Consider the following 16,310-nt stretch of genomic DNA (forward strand, 5'->3'; position numbering starts at 1 on the left):
CAATCTATTTATAAACTTCAACTGCGCTGCCTGATAATAATTTTGAAAGTGCAGCAGTTGAAGGCCTCCCAAATCATACTTCCATGTTAATTTCTCCATCGATACTCGAGATGATTTACCTTTCCACAAAAAAAAAGGTTATCACTTTATTTTATTCCTTAAAAAATTTCTCCGGTATGGAACTAGGAATTGATTGAAACAGATACTGAATACAAGAATATACATTCATTTTAAATCTTTCCATCTATTTAAATCAGACTTAATCTTATTTAACAATGGCAAATAATTTAAACCATATAAATGTTGATATTCCTTATCCACAATTACTCCCAAATACTTAATCTTATCTGACCACTTAAATTTAGTAAGTTGCCTACAATTCGAATAATCCCCATCAGATATCGGTAATATCTCATTCTTATCCTAATTCACTTTATAACCCGACATTAATCCATAAAATTTTAATAAATCCTGAAAGGTCCTAAATAATTTTTAGGTTAAGACAGATATATCAGCACATCATCAGCAAATAAATTAATTTTATACTTCCATTGCCCTACCATAATTCCCTTACTATTTACATTTTGTCTAATTGCCTGAGCAAAAGGTTCCATAACCATCACAAATAAGGCTGGTGACAATGGGCAGCCCTGTCTAGTTGATCTAAACAAATTAAATACCTGCAAAATATGTCCATTCGTCACCACCGTGCAGAAGGTTTAGTATATAATGCCTTAACCCAACCAATAAAGAGTGGACCAAATTTAAATCTCTTCAGCACTTTAAATAAAAATTTCCACTCAACACGATCAAAAGCCTTTTCAGCATCTAGCGCAAGTACCATTGGCTGGGTTGGGTTGTTGTCTTGATGCACTGATTATTGTAATCAATTTAGTAATATTATCTGCTGAATATCTATTCTTAATAAATCCTGCCTCATCTATATGCACCAATTTTGGTAGAATATTAGCCAATCTATTGGCTAAGACTTTTGCTACAATTTTATAATCCACATTCAATAAAGATATAGATCTATAATGACACAACCTTTAATGGATCTCTGTCTTTTTTTTGTATAACTGTTATCAATGTTCCTGAAAATGACAGTTCTTCTATAACACAGCCTTAGCTGGGTTAAACTCTTTCCGTCGTCGTATCACATCTTGACTTAAATCTGCACAAAAGAAAACCTTGAATCATCACAGGGCCCTGATTCTGTAGAGCCTCTGGACAGCAAGCCGCAAAATTACCTCCCGATCTTGATACCTTAAACAACGAATAAGGACCACTCATGGAGGTTGGTCAGGGAAAGGTTTTCTTCGTATTGCTCTATGCACTCTATCCAGTTCCAATTCCTCTGGAAAAGCATCTTTTCCCAACACCTCTGGTATCCATTTCCGAAAAAAATTCACCGGATCAGTACCTTCAAAATCTTCGGGCAAACCTACTATTTAACATTATTACGTCTACTTTGATTTTCCAGTGAATCAATCTTCTTCAAAAATTCACGCTTCTGAACATTGCAATCCATAAGACAGTGTTCCAAGTAATCCATTCGCTCAGTATACCAATCCACAGTATCCATACAATCACAAAACGCCCATTTAATATTTTAAATTCATCCTGCTCTCAAACATTTAACTACATCCTGCTTAACTGATGCCACCTCTCCTCTCAATTCAGTAAATTGAAACTTACTTTCTTTAAAACCCAGAGTAACTTGAACAGCCATATTATTCATACGCCGCATAAATTCTTCAGAAACAGATAAAATAGTTTATTTTTCCACTTGCACTGTTTGGAATGTCTGTAGGGTAGGAGGTTTAATTTTAGAACCCTTTTTTTTTAATTTTTGAGGCCTACCTTGAAGAATTTTAGATGTTCTCAAAATTGATTCCATTTCCTCCTTGGATTTTTCCATTAATTCTTCTTCTTCCAGCTCCCGGACCAGTGCTTCAGCCTGGGCGAGAGTTGGCCCGGAAGCCTGGACCCAATCGGGAGTCGCCCGCATGCCCAGTTCAGCAAGGGCTCTGTAGCAAAGGCCCTTTACCTCGGTGGTTGGGCTCGGCACCTCGGTGACCTGTCCGACACGCTCGCAACTGCGTTCAGAAACAGGGCTCTCACCTCCACAAGGCCCTGCATCCCCGCATCGGGAGCGCGACTCACCATCTCCGTTGGGCAGCTAGATGTAGCAGCACCATCTTGCTTCGCGAGATGCAAGCCAAGCACCAAGTTAGCCAGTATCTTCACCTGGATCATCCACTGGATCTTCAGCTGCTCCAAAATTGACTTCTGTGGATCCTTCAATGAGGTAGGCCTCAATTCTTCTACACTTTCTGCTCTTTTAAACAATGCATTTTTTGAAATTTGAGCTTTATTACCTCTCAATGTAGCTTTCCAAACTCCTTAAAACCTTGTCTAAAATAATTTTAAAAATTGAACACTCTTTAAATTTCAGGTATTGATTGTTCAGCTGGGGAAAGGTGGAATTACATGTCTACTCCCTACACCATCTTGCCACGCCCCACCAATGTCTTATACAACTTTAATCTAACATCCAGTACTCAATACTTTGATTTATGAAGGCCAAAGAGCTAAAAGCTCTCTTTACAACCCTATTCACTGTGATGCCACTTTCAGGGAATTATGTATCTGCATTCCCAGATCCCTTTGTTCTACTTCACTCCTCAGTGCCCTGCTATTTACCATCTCTCTTTGGCTTGGCTTCGCGGACGAAGATTTATAGAGGGGGTAAAAGTCCACGTCAGCTGCAGGCTCGTTTGTGGCTGACAAGTCCGATGCGGGACAGGCAGACACGGTTGCAGCGGCTGCAGGGGAAAATTGGTTGGTTGGGGTTGGGTGTTGGGTTTTTCCTCCTTTGCATTTTGTCAGTGAGGTGGGATCTGCGGTCTTCTTCAAAGGAGGTTGCTGCCCGCCAAACTGTGAGGCGCCAAGATGCACGGTTTGAGGCGATATCAGCCCACTGGTGGTGGTCAATGTGGCAGGCACCAAGAGATTTCTTTAGGCAGTCCTTGTACCTTTTCTTTGGTGCACCTCTGTCACAGTGGCCAGTGGAGAGCTTGCCATATAACACGATCTTGGGAAGGCGATGGTCCTCCATTCTGGAGACGTGACCCACCCAGCGCAGCTGGATCTTCAGCAGCGTGGACTCGATGCTGTCGACCTCTGCCATCTCGAGTACTTCGACGTTAGGGATGAAAGCGCTCCAATGGATGTTGAGGATGGAGCGGAGACAACGCTGGTGGAAGCGTTCTAGGAGCCGTAGGTGATGCCGGTAGAGGACCCATGATTCGGAGCCGAACAGGAGTGTGGGTATGACAACGGCTCTGTATACGCTTATCTTTGTGAGGTTTTTCAGTTGGTTGTTTTTCCAGACTCTTTTGTGTAGTCTTCCAAAGGCGCTATTTGCCTTGGCGAGTCTCTTGTCTATCTCATTGTCGAACCTTGCATCTGATGAAATGGTGCAGCCGAGATAGGTAAACTGGTTGACCGTTTTGAGTTTTGTGTGCCCGATGGAGATGTGGGGGGGCTGGTAGTCATGGTGGGGAGCTGGCTGATGGAGGACCTCAGTTTTCTTCAGGCTGACTTCCAGGCCATCTATGTCCTTTCAAAATTGTCTGCAAGGTGGTGGATGAGGTCGTCCACCCTGGCCGCAGTCTCTTCGTCGAGTATGCTCATGACATGATAAAACATGGTGGTGTCTAATGAAATGTTTCTGAGGCGAAACTGCGCTTCCGCCTGCCCGAAACAGGTACATGGGTGATGTGTCCAGAAGGTGGGTAGTTTCATTGTGACTGCATTGATCTCCGAAAGATCCATAGTGAGAGGCCAGAAAAACGTCTGGACTTGTCAGGGTCACCAATGTCTAAAATGAAAATCTTGCCCGATCGTTGCAGGACTCTGTAGGGGCCTTCATAAGGGCGCACCAGGGGCGCAGCATTCGAACCTCACCTCTAGTTCCTTGGGCAGGTGGGACAGTCGGTCACCATGGTCAGAAGGAGGTTGAGGGGCTAGCGAGGCGAGCTTACTCCAAAGATCTATCAATAAGGTCGGATTGTCAGCTGCCGAGTCCATGTCTGGGCTGAAAAACTCTCCAGGGAGCGACAATGGCATGCCGTAAACCAACTCTGCGGATGATTTTTGCAGATCTTCCTTTGGGGCCATCCTGATGCCAAGTAGAACCCAGGGCAACTCATCTGTCATGAGGGCCGACTTAAGGTGTCGGTGGAATCACTCCACCAGGCCATTGGCTTGAGGGTGATATGCTGTGTTGTACAGAACTTGACCCCCAAAAGGCTCGCCACTTGCGCCTAGAAGGCAGACATGAATTGGGCACCTCTGTCGCTAGTAATGTGCGCCAGGATGCCGAACCTGGCGATCCAGTGAGTGAGCAAGTTCCTAGCGCATGTCTCGGCGGAAATGACTTTCAGCGGAATGGCTTCCGGCCACCTTGTCGCTCAGTCAACCACCATCAACTAGTAGCAGCCGTCCCTGGACACCGGCAGGGGGCCCACGACGTCCACGTGTATATGTTGAAATATCCTGGCTGCAGAGTTGAACCATTGTATCCAAGCCATCCAGCCAATTTACTGTATGAGTATCCCAGTCAATATGTGGAAAGTTAAATTCTACTACTATCATAACCTTGTGTTTCCTGCCGCTGACTGCTATCTCTCCTCCAATTCTCATTGACCATGAGTGTGGTCATACTTTTCTGGTTCCTCAGCTCCACCCATATGGTCTGTCCTGCCTGAACACAGCTGTGATATTTTCACTGTCAAGCAATGCCACTCCTCTCCCTTCACTCCATCCTATCAAGTCTCAAGCAATGGAAGCCCAGAACATTGAGCTGCCAGTCCTGCAACCAACTTTCACTAATAGCCACAATGTCATAATTCCATGTGCCAATCTGCACTCTTAGCTCATCTGCCTTTCCTACAATATTTCTTGCACTGAAATAGATGTACCCAAGAACATTTTGCCACATACAACCCATTAACTTCTAACGTTACATGCAATTTTGACTTACCTTTTCCCTCCTCCATTCCCCTATTTCCTCTGGGATTGTAGCTCCCGCAAGGATATCGATTCTCCTCCAGTTCAGATGTAAACCGTCCCGCTGGAACATGTCCCACCTTCCCTGACCCAGAAACCCAAAGCCCTCCCTCCTGCAACATGTCTTTAACCACGTGTTAAGCTGAATTATCCTCCTATTTCTAATCTCACTAGCATGTCACCACTCTTTCTCTCCCACTGATGCTGCTCAACCCATCGGGTTCCTCCATCAGATTTTGTTTGCTCCCCTACAATTGACCTCACTTGCCTCAGTTTTCTTGCCCTCACACCAGTGTTCCTTCTGTTCTGAATGGTCATAATGAGCTATTTTCCTCTTTGTGTTATGTTTATGTGTTTCCACTCCACAAGAGTCGCTCTTACTGGAATAGCATTGTGCTAACTGCTAATTAGAAGCAAATTATTTTAGAAATTGATGTGATGAGTTTGCCTGAAGTTTGTTTACAATTGAAATGATCCAATTTTCCTAAAGATAGTTAACAAACAAATAAATCACCAACCAAAAAGGAAAAGCATTCAGAATATAACACGAGACAAACAAAATTATTAATTTTAATCAGAAAAATGCTGAGATTCATGATAAAGTGGGTGGCAGGGCACAGTGAGTGCAACGCTGTGACAGCACTGTGACTGGGGTTCGAATCCAGTGCTGTCTGTAAGATGTTTGAAGATTCTGTTATATCTACATGGGTTTTTTTCTGGGTGCTCTGGTTTCTTTCAAAAATGTACAGGCATTGTAGGTTAATTGGGATATTTCAGCAGCGTGAGCTCATGGGCCAGAAAAGCCTGTTACTGCGCTTTATGTATAAATTTAAAAATGTAATTTAAATTTTAAAAATATTAACTCAATTAGTTACTCCCTCTCCTACTTCAAGAAACTGTACACCCCCTTGGAATGCCAAACCTGCTGATGTTCTTGCGTAGCACAGAGACGCACTTTTGAACACATCTGCCCTCGCAAGCAGTATATTCAAGCAGAAACGATCTTCATTTTTATAAGTTGTATATAAGCACATCACGGAAAGGGAAGATCAGACAGCAGGAGAAAATAATTACTATTCCATCAGATGGAAAGGATACAGGTATTCGTGAAGTCTTTGCAGTATTTGACGTGAAAGGCTAAGCAACCAACCTGCAAGGAAAATCGAAGTTTATCTAGGTGAGGTTTTGCAGTGTTGACAGGAAAATGATGAGTTTATACAACTGGTGCATTAAGAGTCTCCAAGTTATTGTATGGTGTAAACAGGCCATTCAACCCAACTTGTCCATGCTAGCTTCCCTCCATTTGCCTGTGTTTGGCCCATATCTATCATTGACTTTTCCTATCCACATACCTGTTTGGATTTATAGGTTGACTGCATAGAAATACATTGTGGGACAATAAACCCAAATATGTACTACCAGTATTCATGCAGCATTTAAGCCTCTTCCCACTTGCCTCCATCCAACCTTTCATTGTAGTCACTTGCATGGCATTCAAACCCAAAACAGTTTTTAAAGCTTCCCCTTTAAGGCATCGAGTGGTGCTATTAATGCTTAAAAACAAAGGGTCTTCATTCAACAACAGAAAATGCTACACAAACACAGCATAAAAAAGGCTAGGGAAGTCTGCTGTTAGCCACACCTCACCACCAAGAGCATAATCAATCCTCCAATCACCCCATTTGACCTAGTCTCACCTTATCTCAGAAACTCCCTTAGCCCTAATAGATCTTCCCACCATTTTCTCTGCCTTTCTCAGTTCTGGTGAAGGTTTGTTTCTTTGTGTGAAACTTTGTTTCTCCCTCCATGGAGGCTATCTGACTTGCTGAGGGTACCCAGTATTTCCCGTTTTTATTACAGATTTCCAACATTGACAGTTCTTTTTCATTCTCTGAGGTAATAGAAACTGAATCTGTGTTTTTCCATGGATGGAGTCTGACCTGCTGAGCTTTCACAGGAATGTGTGAAGGAGCATCGAGAGCTTGCCATTAAGTTTTTAAATTTTATTTACAGCATGGTAGAAGCCAATTAAACCTGTGCTTCCCAATTACATCCAAATTAATCTACAACTCCACTGAAGGGTGGGTGGAAACTCAAACACCTTGGGAAAACCCACACAGTCATGGGGAGAATGTATGAACCATGCCACCTACAAACACCACTTGTGCACTTCCTATGCTGCTCCTGTTTAATTATCCCCAGTTCCCTGATCAACACCCCTTCAACAATCTACATATTCAAAGCAATTTACAGAGGCCAATTTACCTACCAAACCCCACATCTTTGGGATGCTGGAGGAGCTCGGAGGAAACCCATGTGGTCACAGGGAGAAGGTCCAAATTCCACACAGTCAGCAACTAAGGTCAGGATTGAAGCTGGATGCTTGAAGCATTAAAAAAAGAAACAGAGTGGCGGGAAAACTCACTGGCTCATCCACAGCTGCAAGTGTGGATCCGTAATCAAAGCCTGGACTTGGTGTTTCAACTGTTGCTTCTTCTTTGGGAAATCCCATGAAGCGCTGCAGGAAGACAATAGTATGAATTTCTTGTAGCACTTTACCCTGCAAATATGGTCAGTTAGAAAGAAGAACCATCATTTTGTAGAAAGAGAAAGGTTGCCTGTGATGGGAAAGGCAGGTGGTGATCCATTTGATCATCCTCCCTTTTGGAGTGACTGATACCTTGTGGATTTCTGCAATGAGATGGAAGACAGAAGGGAGATAGAGAGTCTAGCCTGTACAACCATCTCTTCCCCAATGTCAGCAAGACTAAGGAGCTAGTCAGACACTTCAGGAAGACTCCCCCAACATCATCATCAGCGTTGAGGTGGAGATGATAGGCAACTTTAGGTTCCAAGGAATAAATACTTTCAACAACACGTCCTGCACCAATGTCTCTACTTCCTCAGGAGGTTGAAGAAATCTGGCATGTCCCCAGCATCCCCCCCGTGCCCTCCCCCCACCACAACCTTTGCGGGGGCACCAAAGGGAGCATCCTGTCATGGGAGCTGCGCCGTCCAAGACCACGAGGTGGCAGAGAATTGTGAATGCAGCTCAGAGTCACTGCCCACCCTCCCCCCTTCCTCCCATCCATTCACAGCATCTACACCTCCCACTGCCTTGGAAAAGCAGCCAAAGTACCAAGGGACTCATTCCACCCTGGCCACTCTCCCTTCACCCCTCCTCCTGTCAGAAGAAGCATCAAGAGTGTGAGATTATACCCAGTATGTAAAAGTAGAAGACACAAATTTCTTGTTTATTTTCATTGTGTGATGACATTGTTTAATGGGTTTGATGTATTGTATATATTGAACGTTGAGTGAGTGGGGAGGGGGGGGTCAAGGAGGGAGGGAAAGGAGGGGGAAAAAGGGGAGAAAATGACACTGTGTATATTCAAGAGGGAAATGTTTGTGTGTATTTTGGTCAGTATGGTTCATAGTGTGAAAAGTAAAAAATTTTTAAAAAGAGTGTGAGATTATGCACCACCAGGTTCCAGGACAGTTTCTTTCCCATTGTTATCAGACTTCTGCACTTAATCCATATGAACTTCCTTTCACTGTGGCCCTATTGCCCGTACTGAGTTTTATTCTGTTATAGTTGCGTATGGGTTGGCTTGCTGGATAACATGTATGATAAATGCAACCTTCATAAACATGACAAATTGTGCAATAAAGACCAAAAGTGTTGGAGACACTGAGTGAAAATTTATTTCACCAGACTGCAAACATATTAGAACTGAATGTCTGCTGCATTTTTAAACGTTTAATTCGACAAATGTTAGCGACCAACATCAGCCACCGAGTCACACTAGCAACATCAAAGAAGGGTGAAGTGTAGGAAATCTAGCAGAAGAGAGTGAAATAGGTTGAGAAGTGGGAAGTCGGGATCCGGGAGGAGGGGAGGTGACTTTGTGTGGCAGCAAAATCTGTGGGGTGGCTTGTAACAGGCTAAGGGATCACAGGAGCATCAAAGGCACAGAGAGACTTCAAAGGTCTGATTTTTATATGCAATACACAAACATGCTGGAGAAACTCAGCACGTCATGGAGCATCCATAAGTCATAAAGGGTAACCAATGTTTCTGGCTTGTGGCCCAGGCCCATAATGGAAGCTGTGTGACCTCTTGAGTATTCTCCAGCATATTTATGTATTGCACTCGGCCCCAGCATCTACAAATGGTCTTGCTTAACCCTGATTTTTATTTCCAACCATCTATCAATGCACGCCAGAGACCCCAGGGGATAAAAGGTAACGTCCGCACCCTGAAACTGGAGGTGGAGGGTGGCTGTCAAACTCTTGCTCCAGTAAAAGAGAGGTTTCAAAACCAAAGTGGCCAATTGGACAAGAAAATGATCTGACTTGGTGCCTGGACAATCAGCTCTTCCTCAATATCAGCAAGACCAAGGAACTCAGAGATTTCAGGAAAAGGATCAAAGCTCACTCCCCTGTCCACATCATCATTGTTGAGGTGGAGATGGTAGGCAACTTTAAGATTCCTAGGAATAAATGCTTCCAACAACGCATCTTGTGTCAATGCCTCTATTTCATCAGGAGGCTGAAGGAATCTGATATGTCCCTAGCATCCCCCCCTTCTCACACCAAATCCCTCCCTCATATCTGCAATAGAGGAAGCCAGTTACCTTAAGAATTCCGGTTTCCTTTGTGCTAGAGATGGTACCACTTGTTGGCTGGGCTGCATATCTGCTCTTACCAACTGAAGTTCTAGCTTGGATGACATCTCTGGTCTCAGATACCCCTGATTTGGATGAACTACCATCTGTGCTTAGCAATGTGGCATCGGTGCTGGGAACTGTCTTCCTCAATGGTGGCAAATACAGAGCATCCATGACTGGATGAGAGGCAGTGATTTCAAAAAACACGCTGAATCTTCGGAAACATCGCCATGACTTTCAGCTGGGACTGCCAGACCAAACTGTCTCCCCTCACATATCTGCCATCTCGCCTTTCTCTTGCCTGTGCAGTTGTTTTCTTTTGAAGTCTGGTAACCATGACATCAGAGAACTGTTCATTTGTGACTCAAAGAACTCATTCCAAATCTGTCCTTGGATCAAACTGTGTGAAGTTCCAACATGTACCTCTCTCAGAGCTAAGTGCCTCTTGTCAAATTATTTCAGGTCTCTCACTCACAACAATATTAGTCATCCTAGAATTTTTGTTTTACATTGAATTCACAGCACAGAAACCTACAGAGTCGAGTTGGTGCAAATCATTGTGCTCCATTCAAACAATCTTCCAGCCCTATTCCCTTTATGAGGTACTTATTCCACAATCTTTAATGCATCCATTCATATTTGCTTTAATCTCCTATATGGGAGCCTAACTTCTGTGGAGATACTTCCCCTGAAGCACCTTTAGGATTTATTATTGTCCTTTTTATATGCGATCCCCCATGTTCTCCACAAACATCACCATTTGCAATTTTAAATTTCATTCACAACTTTAAAATCTATATTCAATTCAAAAGATCTCAAAGGGTGGTGGGAGGAAGAAAGAGAAAGAGTTCATTGCAAAGTTATGGAGTTGAAGAAAGGAAGCAGACCCTTTGGCCCATTGAGTCCAGGCTGACCATCAAGCACCCAGGTCACTGGTCCCATTATTCTCACCACATGCCCATCACCACCACCCAACCATCTGACTGTGAGTTACCCTACAAGCAAGCGTCTATGTATACCTGCACGCACACACCTCTCTGTGACCAGATAATGCTTTTTAATGGCTCTAATTGAGTGAAGAATTTTTTTTGAATATTTTGTTTAAAATTTTAAAACCATGATGCATACAATAGAGTAAATAATACAGAATGTATATCAATAAAGCATACATGATATTGTGGCAGTGTGACCAGTGGAAGAAACACAGCCACCACATTGAGGGTCGTTAACGACTGTTTTTATTTAGATTCAGCACGCCCCTTTAAGGGCTGCATGAGCTCAGTCACCTGGTGCATTGTGACATCATAATCGCTGTCCAGGGTGTGCACTGGAAGGGATGCTGGAGTCAGAGAGAAACCTCATGACGATGCCATTTCCCCATGGCTCTCCCGCCACGTGGCAATACAAGCGGGGCCGGTTCGCCATGAGGATGTGTGTCGCCACACAATCCCCCCACCCCAGAACCAGCTACGCATCCTGTTGCTTTGGCAGCCGGTCCTGGCGCTTGTGCGTGGCCGACTGCACCAGCTGTGATGTCCAGATGGGCCACCTTCAGGCAGTCCACCGTAAAAAGTTCCTCCCTCCCCCCAATGTCTATGGTGAAGGTTCCTCCAGTCCAGTGCAAGACTTTGTACAGCCCCTCGTATGGTCACAGCAGCGGTCCACTCTGCAGCCCCCTTCGCACGAAAACAAACTAAGCTGAATCGAGTTCTTTGGGGAAGTGGATTGGCTGGGTGCTGTGGCATGTTGGGGGTGGGGGAGCCAGGGAGCCCAGACTCCTGTGGAGGTGAGCCAAAAGACTCACCTGGTAGGGAAAGCGGTGCGCCGTACACCATCTCCGCCATCAAGGCTTGTAAGTCCTCCTTGGGTGCCATCCTAATCCCAAAGAGGACTCAGGGTAGCTCGTCCGCCCAATCCAGTCCAGAGAGCCTGGCCATGAGCGATGCCTTCAGGTGCCTGTGGAATCTCTCCACCAACCCACTGGATCGTGGGTGGTATGCCGTGGTGTGGTGGAGCTTCACCATTTGGGTCCACAGGGCAGACATAAACTGTGCGCCCCTGTCACTGATGATGTACACCAGGACTCCGAATCGGTCAATCCACTGGTTGACTAGGCGCACATCTCCACAGAGGCTTCCTTGATTGGGATAGCCTCCGGCCACATTGTGGCACAGTCGACCACCATGAGGAGGTAACGAACCTCCCTTGATACTGGCAGGGGTCCAACGATATCGACGTGGATGTGTTGGAACCTGTGAGCCGCTGAGTCAAAGTTCTGTAAGGGAGCCTGCGTGTGTCAGTGGTCTTTGGAAGTCTGGCACCTGGAGCAGTTCTTGGTGAGCTCCGCCACCTCTCTCTTGAGCCACATGAACCGCTCTGCGACCATACGCACCATCACCTTCACCACTGAGTGAGCAAGGTCGTGGACTAGACTGAAGACCCTCGCTCTCTAGTCGGTGTGACTACTGGACGCAGTGTACCTGTTGACACATCGCAGAGCAGTGTGTCCGGGCTGCTGGGCAACTGGACGTCTTTGAGTTTGAGGCCCGAGATGGTGGTCCGCAAGGCCTCCATCTCCGCATTGTTCCTCTGGGCCTGGACCAGTTGAGCAAAATCTAGGCTGGGGGTGAGAGTGTTGATGGCGGGTCGTGAGAGTGCATCCGCCACCACATTGTCCTTACCAGCCCTGTATCGGATGTCAGTCATGAACTCCGACACGTACGAGAGGTGTTGCTGTTGTCTGAAGGACCATGGATCCTTGGTCATCACCAAGGCTTGTGGTCCGTGAAGACTGTGAATGGCCTGCCCTTGAGGAAGTAGCAAAAGTGGCGGATGGCCAAATACAGCACCAGGAGCTTTCGGTTGAAGGCACTATATCTGAGTTCTGGTGGGCGCAGCTGCTTGCTGAAAAAGGCCAGTGGGTGCCAGTGTCCATTGAGCTATTGTTCCTTAAGCAATCCCTTGCTAATCACAGAGCACTTATGGCATAGGGATTACTTAAAATGGTATGTGAGTGGAAAGAAAAAGGTTGAGAACTACTGCTCTCGAACATCGTGTCTGCAGTCACATGATTTTATTAGACAATGTAGAGGTGCAAGGGGCACTGAGATCTACTGCAATGCCTAATTCAAGTGTTTGTGTGATATCTTAGCAATGGTTGTTCTAACCTGCAAACAAATGCCATGGAAGTACAGAAGACTTTGTTCTACTTCTCTTCTGCCAAAGAAAGAGGAAGCTGGGTCATGCTATCAACCAGCATGGCACCCATCAACCTGGGAAATGGAAGCATGGCAACAGCAGTCAGAATCACATTTGGGGTGGCACGGTTGGCATGGTAGTTAGCGCAATGCCTTTGCAGCATCAGTGATTTGGACTGGGGTTCGAATCTCGTGCTGTCTGTAAGTTGATACATTCTCCCCGTGTCTGCATGGGTTTCCACTAGGTGCTCCGGTTTCCTCCCAACGTTCAAAATGTACTGGGGGGGGTTGTAGGTTAATTGGGAAGCACAGGCTTGTGGGCTGAAATGGCCTGTTGCTATGCTGTATGTCTAAATTTTAAAAAATTTAAAATTCCTCCACCAACATTGTGACAAATGTTCATAAAGTTTTTGAATGAAACAACATAGAAACAGCCTCTTCAGCCCAACATGTTCACACCAACCAAGCTGCTTCTTGAAGTGAGTCCAATTTGACCAAGTCTGGCACATATGCCTCACAACCTTCTCCATCTATGGACCTATCCAAATATCTTTTAAGCATTGCTATTGTATGCGCCTCTACTACTTTTTCTGTCAAGTTGTTCCATATACCCACCAAGTGAATGAGTTTTTCCAGCATTTTGATGTGTTTTTACCAGACTCTGGGTGACAAAGGTGCCACTCAGGTTCCCTTTAAATCTTTTCCCTCTCATCTTAAACCTATGCCATTCAATTATTTTCCAAACCTTGGGAGTTAAAAGACCATAACCATCTACCTTATCCAAGAGTTACAAACTAACCCCCTTAAATTTTGTTTGGGGCTAAAGAAACTTTGTTAGCACTAACACAGGAACAGCAATGGAAAATTCACCAGACCACGGTAAATTCAAAATAATAGTTTTTTTTTTAAACTATCAAAACATTAACTCTAAATTTAACCCCATTATGCACAAATGTAAATAAGTGTGTGTGTATAATTGAAGTCTCACTCTGAAAAGTCGATCTTTTAAAGTTCAGCATAATTTTAGTTTTGCTTGAAGGTCTTAAATTCTCAGTTCAGAAATAATTGGAAAGCACTTTTAAACATTGATTACTCAGGCCTCTTTACTCTCAATGTGACTATTTTCTTCCATGATGAATTCATAAACCCAGTCAAGGGTTAAACCAAGTGGCCATACAAAAATGGACCCAGTAGAAATCAGTCATCTTTTCCAAAGAGACAGCAAAGTGGTCTTCCTTATTTCAAAAGACACTGATTCTGTGTTCCCCCTTTCCCAGGAGGTTTCAACCCCTGTATCTCACAGGGTTTTGACTTTTGTTAACTCCAAAATGAACTGATCCTTTTATCTCTCATTTCGATATATTTCTCCAAATTATGTGACAGTTACTGGAATTTTAAACAGTTGCCAAACTCAGTTTCTTGTAAACCACGTGATTTTCATACTTCTGTTCTGCAGACGACACGACTCTGAAAGATTAACTCACTTGTTTCAAAGGCTTAAGTATGTCACTCAAATGGCTCCAAGTTTCACTTCTCTTGTTCAAGAGGCTTCTGGTTTTGTTAAAAAAAAGATGGCTTCCTCAGCAATTCTTAATGAGTAATCAAGACCCACTTCTAATCCATTAGCTCTATCCTTCCCAGGCACGTCGACTCTGAGAATGAACTCTCTTCTCTGAAAAATAAGACATTTTTATATATGAGAAATATAGTTTAGCATTAAACTAAAGGCTAACACAAATCCATTAGACATGCCCCTCATGACTTTATATACCTCAGCTTGCCACATTCCAGAGAAAACAGTACCACCTTATCCTTATAACTAAAGCTTCCTGTCTTGGAATGATCCCCAAGTAAAATGGCTCATAACTTGTCCCCTATTAAGAAATATCTGCATATAATGTGGGCAGGTTTCATGGCAGGGATTGCTGAGACAACCCAATATTGCCAGGCACAAGGTCTCCTCACTTGTGTAACAAGTCCCCAAAAGAAAATGGAAATTAGTCATTGTTCCTGCCTTAATCACCTACTTAATCTGTCAAAGCACCAGTTTTCTTCTAATAGAACAATACAGCATTGATTCAAGTTTAAAAACAAAACTTGGAAAGCATTTAAATAGGTTTAAGTAGATTTATTATTACTTGCTGTTCCCACCCATAGAACTCAATAGATTAGATCTGATATCCCAATGTCAGGTCTAATTTGGCGCTGATCATTCAGGTAGATGCTCTCCATCTCATCATTGATAAATCTCTGCACACCCCTCTCTCAATCCCATGGGAGTCCAATGCAAGGCAACTCCATGGAAAGCAACTCCATGGAAAAATTCTCAAAAAGTGGTCAGCAACTTCAGGATCAATGCAACTTTGTTGAACTCCAAACATTCCCATCATTTATCTGGACATCACTAGGAAACATCAGTGCCCTGCAATGATTTGTATTTAGACAAGAGTTCTCACATCCTCAGGATGATCTTGAGTTCTTTAGGGACGATAATGTACTTTTGAAACATCATCATGTGAGAAAAATGGCAACGAACTGTCACACAGGAATTTCCCACAACAAATATTAATCAATAAACAGTGACTGACATTGGATAAATGTTAGTAAAACACACAGAAATACTGGAGAAGCTCAACAGATCTTGCAGTGTCCATAGGAGGTAGAGGTACCTAACCAACTTATCGGGCCTGAGCATCACTTCAAGTTAACTCAGGCACAAGAGAAAACACCTGGCTCAATAGGATCTATTATGTCCAACTGCGAGAGAAAACAGGATTCAAGTTTAACATCTTTTTTCCCCTCCAAAAATACTTTATTCACAATAAATTATTTACAAAAAAGAAAACTGTTCAAAATTTTTTCACACCCAGTGTCAATCATATCTATGCATTCCAATTGAATTCAGAAGTAGGGAGGTAATGTTGCAACTGTATAGGGTACTGGTGAGACCGCACCTGGAGTACTGTGTCCATTTCTGGTCTCCATATTTGAGGAAGGATGTACTGGCTTTGGAGACGGTCCAGAGGAGGTTTACTTGGTTGATCCCTGGGATGAAGGGGTTGACTTATGATGAAAGATTAAATCGTTTAGGATTGTATTCACTCGAGTTCAGAAGAATGAGAGGAGATCTTATAGAAACATATAGGATTATGCAGGGTATGGATAGGATAGATGTAGGAAGGTTTTTTGAGCTGGCTGGGGAAACTAAAACGAGAGGACACAGTCTCAAGATTCGGGGGAGTAGATTTAGGACAGAGATGAGGAAAAAGTTTTTTCCCAGAGAGTAGTGAATGTTTCGAATTCTCTAACCAGGGAAGTGGTTGAGGCTGCCTCTTTAAATATATTTAAAATTCGGTTAGATAAATTT

At 43.8% G+C, this 16,310-nt stretch overlaps 1 protein-coding gene across 18 annotated transcripts in view; it reads right to left on the reverse strand.

Annotated features, from left to right (window-relative positions):
* LOC138761643 (cation channel sperm-associated targeting subunit tau-like) overlaps positions 1-10,073 on the reverse strand; it is a 189,483-nt gene extending 179,410 nt beyond the window's left edge. For all 18 annotated transcript variants that reach the window (XM_069934105.1, XM_069934113.1, XM_069934107.1 and 15 more), the window contains exons 1-3: positions 9,714-10,073; positions 7,502-7,594; positions 6,175-6,226 (exon numbers count right to left, since the gene is read on the reverse strand). In XM_069934105.1, coding sequence (XP_069790206.1) covers positions 6,175-6,226; positions 7,502-7,594; positions 9,714-9,920 — 352 coding nt within the window. In that variant the 5' untranslated portion in view covers positions 9,921-10,073. The remainder of the gene's footprint in view (positions 1-6,174; positions 6,227-7,501; positions 7,595-9,713) is intronic.
* Between the last annotated feature and the right edge of the window lie 6,237 nt (positions 10,074-16,310).

Source organism: Narcine bancroftii, chromosome 4 (assembly GCF_036971445.1).
Source record: "Narcine bancroftii isolate sNarBan1 chromosome 4, sNarBan1.hap1, whole genome shotgun sequence".
NCBI classification, from domain to species: domain Eukaryota; kingdom Metazoa; phylum Chordata; class Chondrichthyes; order Torpediniformes; family Narcinidae; genus Narcine; species Narcine bancroftii.